The 10,510-nt window shown below is 37.6% G+C and overlaps 1 protein-coding gene across 3 annotated transcripts in view; it reads left to right on the top strand.

Annotated features, from left to right (window-relative positions):
* The window catches only part of LOC127487086 (UDP-glucuronosyltransferase 2B13), a 38,968-nt gene extending 35,339 nt beyond the window's left edge, over positions 1–3,629 (top strand). For all 3 annotated transcript variants that reach the window (XM_070048060.1, XM_070048061.1, XM_070048059.1), the window contains one exon: positions 1,121–3,629. In XM_070048060.1, coding sequence (XP_069904161.1) covers positions 1,121–1,400 — 280 coding nt within the window. In that variant the 3' untranslated portion in view covers positions 1,401–3,629. The remainder of the gene's footprint in view (positions 1–1,120) is intronic.
* The last annotated feature ends 6,881 nt before the right edge of the window (positions 3,630–10,510 follow it).

A 10,510-nucleotide genomic window follows, 5' to 3' on the forward strand; every position in this document is an offset into this window, starting at 1 on the left:
AAAGGAGATATTTCTTTTCCAGATGGGGATATTCTTAGGTCTATGGCTGTGGTTATTTCTGTCTTACCTGGAAGATTATAAAATAAAGATTTAACTGATTTGCAATACAAAAGATGGAATATCCTTGTTTCATAATAATTTTTGAAAGTAGAGATATTTTCTTCTAACATTATTTCGTCTAACAATAAAAATCACAGAAATTTGTAAAAAGGGCAAGAAAATGTCAGGATTCAAAGAAAGGCAATTCGCTTTCATACTTTCATAGCTTTAATCATAATTTCATTCATTAATAATTAACTTTTTTTTTGCCAGGCAGAGTTAAACAGTGAGAGAGAGAGAAAGAGATAGAAAGTTCTTCCTTCCATTGGTTCAATCCCGTAAATGACCGCTACTGCCAGTGCTGCGCTGATCCGAATCCAAGAGCCGGGTGCTTCCTCCCAGTCTCCCATGCGGGTGCAGGGACCCAAATACTTGTGCCATCCTCCGCTTCCCTCCTGGGCCACATCAGGGAGCTGGACTGGGAGAGGAGCAACCGGGACGACTACCCGGCACCCCAACCAGGACTAAAACACGATGTCCTGGTGCCACAGGCGGAGGATTATCCTAGTGAGCCACAGTGCCAGCCAATGCTTAACGTTTCAACACTATACCAACTCCTGGTTGATACCAACTACTTATCAACGTTTTAAAGACATTTCCCTAACCCATATGACAAACTAGCAGCCTATATTTAAAATTTTGAACTATTTTGAACATTGTATGTCAGGTCCATTCACAATTGCTTACTGAATAATGCCAGCTCCACATCTCAAATAGTTTTGTTGTTGGTTTTGCTTGTTTTGCTTTCACTAGCTTCCCTTTATCCAGAGGACGTAACTAATTTCAAATTCTAGACTGGGATGTTAGAAATCCTGGATCTTTCCAAACCTCTCTCTGCATCTTCACATTTTATGTATCCAACAAATTCCAGCCTATAAATGTAAGGTCTCTATAATGCCTTCTGAAGAGATAATTTTTCTTCTACATTTTCTTGACACTCATCTTTCCCATCTACATGAAAAGTATAGACCCACAATTCCTAGTTCATTCTATAAGATGATGTCCATTAATTTTCCTTCAGCTATAAGGAGAACGCCATGACATTATCAAGAATTCACCACGATCAGCCCATGAAGCCACTGGACCGAGCAGTCTTCTGGATCGAGTACGTCATGCGCCACAAAGGAGCCAAACATCTCCGGGTTGCAGCCCATGACCTCACCTGGTACCAGTACCACTCTCTGGATGTGATTGGGTTCCTGCTGGCCTGTGTGGCAATCACTACTTACCTTATTGTGAAATGTTGCCTTCTTGTTTATCGATATGTTCTTGGGGCAGGAAAGAAGAAAAAGAGGGATTAGAGCTTGTTCATGTCTAAGGCTGTTAATTTACCAGAGTTGAAATCATTCCTTTGATATCAAAGACTATGTATCATTGTGTGGAAGATGGTCCTTCTCATTTGGTCAGACCTGTGCCTTCCTGATTTTTCCAGATGTTTTATTCTTGATTAAACGTTTAGAAACACACAACTCAAATTGCACAGATCCTCAAGTAATACTACTTTAATCACAGCACTGAAAAATGAGACTCACTGGCACTTTAACCTGGTGGTGGTTGAGGAGTGAAGCCTGAGGTGTTCATGTGTATTTCCAGAAACATCATCTATTGAATACAATACAATCAAGTAGAACATTCGTATCCAAACCAAAGAAAACCAGAGCCAGATCCTTGTAAAGGGGGGTACACAGATTTTACCAAGATTTCCATGAATCTAAGAGAGATTCCAGGATAAACTGACCTCAACTTTAACTAACTCAAAGTGACTGTGATATTAAAAAAGATGAAAAGTGAGGGTTGAGGAGAATGAGTGTGAACCTCAAGTAAGAAAAGAATTTTATGTAAAAGGAACATTAGAGAAGAATGAAGTAGAAAATCACTAAAAATGATTATCAAGGTGTGTTAGAAAAAGTCCATTTTCAATTTGACAGAATTGTGTTTTCTTCAGCAAACACTAAGCCATGGATGACAGGTTCGCCTTAGGGATATAGCACGTGACCCAGGGCAGATGCAAGACTGAGCAACCTTGCTCAAGTCTTTTAGCATGGTGCTTGGGAAGCTCTTTTGTACTACATGGGGTTCACAGTTCACATTTCTCATAAAATACAAAACATGTCATCAAGAAAAATTCTTTTCCACTTGGAGAGCCCTAACACTTACTAACTAAATCTGTGTAATCTTGTAAATTATTTAGTTAGAAAGTTGAGATATATTTTCTACACTGTGCCTTGAAAATGCTTGAGTTACAATGTTTGCTTTATTCAATATATACAATGCTAGAGTTCCCTCCTCCTATAGGAAGATCTTCCATTACTTCGCCCTGCCTTTTCAAATCAGAAACTTCCAACTAATTTAATAACCAGGACACTGAGGATATGGAAACCAGAAGTTTTTTTTTTTTTTTTTTTAATGTAGTCTCCCCTCGCAATACATCCACATGCCATTGTGGATGGCATGAAAAACTACTTATCATGCACACCAATTTTTAAAACCTATTTTGAAGAAAGTTGTTTAAATGGAAAAATATCTCCATGTCTTGCTTTTAAACATTGTTAACCAAAATATTTGGACACAGAATGCAGATGGAAAAGTAAACAGAGAGAACAAAGAAAACAAGTGGATGACACTTTTTAGCCTGACAAGAGATATTTTTAACATACATGTGGAACAGAAGCCTGCATAAGATTTGCAAGCACTCTTCTGCACTACAAAAACATTTTTAGCAATAATTATTAATGTAACTACCTGTGATAATTATGTCCAGAATAATAAATGGACAAGTGCTTTCTTTTATTAAACTTTTCATTAAGGTATCGTTACAAGAAGTGAAACTTATACATGTCCATTAGTATGAATAATGAAGATCTACATACATTGCCAAAGCAAAATTCAAGTCTCTTTCTATATACTCATGAAGTAACCAATACAGATTCATTAATGGTGGTGTTAAAATCGGGCTTTGTTTTAAAATCGAGTCAGATAAATCAATATATTTGAATATATATGTATATAAATATATAGTGGTGATCCAAGCAATTTGTCAATTTTATTTTTTGAGAAATCTTTTCACATGAAGCAAACTACATAGACATAATTAGGATATATGCAGACATGATACACTTAGCAGTGGATCATAAAAATCCAATTAAACATTAAATCTTCAAAATCATATAGTGGTTTCTGTGTTTCCTGTTTCAATATTTATTGATTACTATAAAATTCAAATGTTTTAGTTTTAAATTTTATTACAAATAGTCAAATCAAATTGATAGAATTGGAAAAACAGAACTTGTACAAAATTCTTCATTTTTATTACTATCTGTGTATTTCTTGCTTATATCAAATAAACTGCTTACAGGTATGAACAGGCAAACTCCACAGAACCTGGAGGAATTTCAATAAATAATGAACTTCATCTTGCAAATGATATGTTCTTAGACTATCTCTGTCAGAGACTAATTGTATAACTATGAGACTTGTCATTTAATTTCATATAGAATGCAATGCTTATTAAAGTATATGTGATACAAATACATTAACTAGAAGTCTTCTTTGTATATTAGTAAGTGTTTTACTTAATATTATTGAGTATATTCTTTAACATAAGTTCTTAGAAGCCAACAATAACGACAGACTTAAAGAGTGGAGCCTTGGAAGAGATGTGTCTTCCTGCATCTAGCACTTTTAGTGACACTCTAGGGTCCTTGGTTGATGAAGCTAAACATTCATCCAGCTGACAGATACAAAATATTTACAGGGTCTAGATTCAATACCACAAAGTTATATTTGAGGCAAAGGCAAAACAAGTGAAAAAGTTGGTGCAGCAAACAACAAAATCTCAAATTTCTCATTTACTAGCAGCTAAGATGTGGTAGACACCTGTGGGCACTATATCGTGTTGGGATACATATGAGTAAGAGACATAGTGTTCCCGTGGTAATAAAATTCTTCAAAGGGAGAGAATACAGAGTTTCTGAAAAGCGTGAACATAGAATTAGTTCTTTGAGTGTGAAGTCACAATGCTAGTCACTTCCCTGATGTTTACGTATGTAACCAGAATTGGCATAATGACATGATGCACTTTTGGAGTCAGTAGTAAGTATCTCAATCTTGGTTAGAGAATGTCTATTCTGTTGTAAACAGAATTCTATTCTGTTGTTTAACCCTTAGATTTTCCCTTTTCTATAATATATATACAGAAGAGAGAGAGGAATTTTAGAAGAAAACCTTGGCCACTTCCACGATGAAAACTGAAATATTCCATGAAAAAGCTCCAAAGTAAAATAAGGATTAACTAGAGAAAACTGTTTTTAAGGACAACCATTAAAATTCTATAACCATTGTTCTATAAACACACAGCAAATAGAGAAGCATTTATTAGGAGAAATGTAAGAAGCAGGTAAAGCCTTTGTCATTTAACTGGGGCTTGATCCTGTTAGCTTCAGTGGTGGTCCTGTTTAGCATCAGTCCTATTGGTCAAGGGTTCAGACTCCACCTTCCCTCCCCAACCCTTGGGCAGCATGGAACTAGGGAAAGTTCCATGTACTCAGGTGTCAGTGAGAGTAGAACAGGAAAGTAAATACATGACTTGGTACTGGAACTTAGTATAGCCCTGCCAGCGTAAAATAAAACACTGAGAAAAAAAAGAGCAACCACTGTCTCCAGCTGAGTGACTCTGAAAGAAACTTTTAGACCCAAATTAGCACTGGCAGTAACCCTGACCCCTAGTGGGATGGACTTATATTCCCGATATGCCCATGTCACCCGTGGCTGGCTGCAGGTGCCTTAAACTGTAGATAGACTAAAGCAACAGGGAGATTATATCACATGGGCCACTCATTGTCTTACCTCTGTGCTGCCCTGGTCTCTGGGCACTGTAGGGTTTGGATTTGATTCCGTTTTGTGCCAACCACAGTGATCATGAGGTTAATCATTGTATCCTTTCTTCAACATCAGACAGCACAAGAAATAGTCACTGTCAATTTAGAGGAAATTAAGGAAGGTGAGTACAAGTCACTGCTTAGGATCCAAGAGCTGAATCCTCCACAGTGAGGCCTAGTGCAAGGAGTATCCCATGGTTCCTGCCTGCAGGCCAGTGACTGTGGGTGGGGCATTCAGAACTTCCTGGCTCAAGGGTAGACTCAGACCAAGCAGGGATGGACTACTTTCTTTAAGCAGCCTCCCTACCTTCATCCCAACCTCCCATTCATCCTCCTTTGTTCCAAACTTGACCTCTACAGTGGAACAGTGAGAACACACCCACCCACTCTGGAAGCCAACCTGGATTTACAGCACCATCTCACACTGAACTAGCAGCGGTGAACAAAGCTCAGAGAACAGAAAAGCCTGTTCATGTTCTAAAGACTAAATAAAGCCTATTTCTTCCAACAAGCATCAAGAACTTTAAATGGACACAAGAGCCAGGCCAAGATGGAAACCACCAAGCGGAAGCACCAAAGAATAGGAGCAAATGGTGAGGTGAGCAGGGCTCTGGGAAGCAGGTCCTCAGCCGACAGCCCTTGGAAGTCAGCATTTCGAGGAAGAGGCAGGAGATGTACACTGGGATCTCCCTGGTTCTGGGGCTGGCTTTGGGTGGATCATATTTAAAGATTGATTTATTTCTTTGAAAGGCAGTGTTAGCTGGCGCCACGGCTCAAAAGGCTAATCCTCTGCCTGCGGTGCTGGCACACCAGGTTCTAGTCCCGTAGGGGCACTGGATTCTGTCCTGCTTGTCCCTCTTCCAGGCCAGCTCTGTGCTGTGGCTCGGGAATGCAGTGGAGGATGGCCCAAGTCCTTGGGCCCTGCACCCACATGGGAGAACAGGAGAAGCACCTGGCTCCTGGCTTCGGATCAGTGTGATGGGCCGGCCGCAGTGGCCATTGGAGGGTGAACCAACGGTAAAGGAAGACTTTCTCTCTGTTTCTCTCTCTCACTGTCCACTCTGCCTGTCAATTAATGTAAATGGCATAATTTCTCTGATTAAAAGATACACACTGGCTAAATGGTTAAAAAACAATTCCCATCTCTTTGTTGTCTATAAAGAGCAACTCACCGACAAAGATACCGAGAATGTGAAAGCGAGAGGAGGGAAAAAGATACTCCATTCAAACAGAAAAAAAAAGAATTGAGAAGGTATAGCCATTCTGAAATCAGAGCAAACAGACTTTAAGAAAAAAAAAACTATTGAAACAGACAAAGAAAGGCATTATGCAATGATTAAGAGATCAATTCAATAGGAAGATGTGACTATAATAAATGTATGTGCACACAATACTAGGGCACTTGGATGCTTAAAAGCAACATTAAAGGGAGACACAGACTCCAACACAATAATGATAGGGGACTTCAACATCCCACTTTCATCAACAGACAGATCAACTAGCAAAAAAAAAATCAGGAAAGAAAGAGCAGAATTAATCTAAATTACAGATCAAATGGACCTCATGTATATTTACAGAACATTTCATCTCACAGCTGCAGAATACACATTCTTTTCATCAATGCGAGGAACTTTCCCTAAGATAGACTGTCTGCTCTGTCTTACAACAAATCTCAACAAATTCAAAACAATTGAAATTATTCCATGTACCTTTTCTAACCACAGTGGCATGAAGCTGGAAGTTAACAACTTATAAAATGCCAGAAAATATGCAAACACGTCGAGAATGAACAATATGCTCCTGAATGTACAGTGGTCATAGAAGAAATCAAAAGACAACCAAAAAATTCCTAGAAATGAATGATTATGACCACATCAAAACCTATGGGATACACAAAGCTGTTTATAGCAATCAGTCTCTTTATCAGCAAATTGGAGAGGCGTTAAATAAGTGATTTAATAATGCATCTGAAGAACCTAGAAAAAAACAAGAACAAAAATCAAAATTAATAACAGGAAATAATGAATTAAATATAGAATATGTTTAATATATAAAAATATAGAATATATTTAATATACCATTAAAATAAAAAATACAAAATATCAGTGAAATTAAGAACAGGTTTCCTGATGCAAAAATCAATAATATTGGTACACCATTGGCCCAACTAACCAAAAAAAGAGAGAAGACCCAAATTAATAAAATCAGAGAAAAACGGAGATGTTAAAATGGATATCACAGAAATATAAAGATTCATCACAAATTACCAATAACAGCTATTTGCCAACAATTGGAATACTCAGAAAAAATGCATAGATTTCTGGAGACATACAGTGTACACAACAGAGTCATGAAAATATAGAAAATCAAATAGAACAATAACTAAGATTAAGCCAGTAATAACGACCCTCCTAGCAAAGAAAAGCCCAGGAGCAGATGACTTCACTGCTGAATTCTAAAAAGTCTTTTAATGAGGAAGTAACTCCAATTCTTTTCAAGGTAGTCAAAATGTTTGACAGAGAGGGAATCTTCCCAAACTTGTTTTATGAATCCAGTATCACCAAATTCCCAAAATAGGAAAAATGCAACAAATAAAAATAATTATAAACCAATGACCTTGATGAACATACATGCAAAAATCCTCAACATTATCCTAGCTAAATCCTGTACCAAGGGGGATTTATGTCTGCTATGCAGGGATGATTCAACACACACCAACTAATAAATGGATACATCACATTAACAAACTGAAGAACTCAAACTGTATGGTTAAATCAATAGATTCAGATGAAGCTTCTGAAAAAATGCAACATCTTTTCATGATAAAAACCTTAAGCAAATTGGATATAGAAAGAACAATCCTTAACACAACCAAGCCAATACCTGACAAACTCACAGCCAGCATCATATTGAATTATGAAAAGCTACAAGCATTTCCACTAAGATCTGGAAATAGACAAAGATGCCAACTTTCACCATTGATATTCAATATTATTCTGGAAGTTTTAGGCAAAGCAGTTAGGCAAGAAAAGAAATAAATGAGATATAAATTGGAAAGGAGGAAGTCAAAATACCCCATTTGCAGAGGATGTGATCCTAAATATAGGGGATCTAAAAGACTCTGCCAAGAGGCTGTTGGAACTCATAAGAGAATTTGGTAGAGTGGTAGGCAATAAAATCAATATACAAAACCAATAGCTTTTATTACGTAGATAATGCCTTGGCTGAGAAAGAACTTGTAAGATTAGTTCCATTCACAATAGTTATAAAAAAGTTTTAAATAATTTGGAATAAATTGGACAAAGGAAGTAAAAGATCTCTGCAGTGACAATTTCAAAACATTAAAGAAAGTAATTTAAGGCACAAAAAATGGAAAAAATCATCCAGGTTTATGAATTGGAAGAATTAATATAATCAAAATGTCCATACTACTGAAAGCAATTTACAGATTCAATGATCTGAGTTAATTGATAGAGTAACTGAAATGTAGTGTATTGGATTGAAATATATATTTTCATATCCAATGATTTTTATACCCCTTGTCTTTTACACTAAGAAAGAGTGGTTTTTTCCCTCACTTCATACTATTTGTTGAACTATTTTACTTAAGCTAGGGATAACTAGATGATCATGGAATATTCTGAAAATAGATCTATGTAAAAATTAAGAGTTGGAATGTGAGAGGGAAAGGGGAGGAAGGGTTGGAGCATTGGGAAGGGAAGGTTGGTGGGAAGTGCCAGTATGTTCCCAAATTTCATATATCAAATATATGAACTCATAAAATGAAATAAAATTTTTTACAAAAGTCATACTATAGAGTAACTATAATGAAAACATCCTAGTAATGACACAAAAATAGACATGTAGAACAAAGGAACACAATAGAATCCCCAGATCAATCCATCCGTCTATGACCAACTGATCTCTGAAAAAGAAGCTGAAATCTCCCTCGAGAAAGCACAGGCTCTTCCACAAATGGTGCTGGGAAAATTAGACCTTAGCATGCAGAAGTACGAAGCAAATTCCCAATATTGCACCTTACACAAAAATCCACTGAAAATGGTTTAAAGACCTAAATCTATGACCTGATTCCATCTCTCTTCTTATTTCTTTTTTTGCTTTTTTTTAACATTTATTATAAGAATATAAATTTCCAAAGTACAGCTTATGGATTACAATGGCTTTTTCCCCCCCATAACTTCCCTCCCACCCGCAACCCTCCCCTTTCCCACTCCCTCTCCCCTTTTATTCACATCAAAGATTCATTTTCAATTCTCTTTATACACAGAAGATCAATTTAGCATATATTAAGTAAAGATTTCAACAGTTTGCACCCACACAGGAGCACAAAGTGAAAAATACTGTTTGAGTACTAGTTACAGCATTGAATCATGATGTACAGCACATTAAGGACAGAGATCCTACATGGGGAGTAAGTGCACAGTGACTCCTGTTGTTCACTTAAATTGACACACTTGTTTATGGCACCAGTAATCACCCTAGGCCCTTGTCATGAGTTGCCAAGGCTATGGAGGCCTTTTGAGTTCACCTACTCTGATCCTATTTAGACAAGGTCATAGTCAAAGTGGAAGTTCTCTCTTCCCTCACAGAAAGGTACCTCCTTCTTTGATGACCTGTTCATTCCACTGGGATCTCACTCTCAGAGATCTTTCATTTAGGTAATTTCATTTTTTTGCCAGAGTGTCTTGGCTTTCCATGCCTGAAATACTCTCACAGGCTCTTCAGCCAGATCCGAATGCCTTAAGGGCTGATTCTGAGGCCAGAGTGCTGTTTAGGACATCTGCCATTCTATGAGTCTGCTGTGTATCCCACTTCCCATGTTGGATCGTTCTCTCTCTTTTTGATTCTATCAGTTAGTATTCTCTCTCCTTATTTCTAAAGATTTATTTTACTTATTTGAAAGAGTTACAGAAAGAGGTACAGACAGAAAGAGAGGTCTTCGCTCCGCTGGTTCACTCTCCAGATGACCACAACTGCCAGAGCTGTGCTGATCCAAAGCCAGGAGCTAGGAGATTCTTCTGGGTCTCCCACATGGGTGCAGGGGCTCAGGGAGTATCCACTGCTATACCAGGCCACAGTAGGGAGCTGGATCAGAAGAGGAGCAGCTGGGACTAGAACTGGAGCCCATATGGGATGTCAGCACTCCAGGCCAGGGCTGTAACCTGCTGCGCCACAGCACTGGCCCCTCCTTTGTACTTTTCCTGGGAGATTTTCTGCCTTCACATTCTTCCATAATGATGACTATCTTTCTGTATTTCTCGGTGCAGTACATCTTTAAAGAACATTTCTAAGGCTGGACTGTGCAAGATAAATTGTCTCAATTTCACTGAATATGTCTTCTAATCCATTCTCTCTTTCAACACCTTTAGGAACTCCTAAGACCTGTATGATGGGTCATTTAATCATACCCCATAAATTGCAAACACTGCATTTAGTTTTTCTAATTTCTTTTTCTTCTTGAGTTTTTTTTTTTTTTTTGGTCTGACTGGGATATTTCAAAGATTTGTCTTCTA

Source organism: Oryctolagus cuniculus, chromosome 8 (assembly GCF_964237555.1).
Source record: "Oryctolagus cuniculus chromosome 8, mOryCun1.1, whole genome shotgun sequence".
Lineage (NCBI taxonomy): Eukaryota > Metazoa > Chordata > Mammalia > Lagomorpha > Leporidae > Oryctolagus > Oryctolagus cuniculus.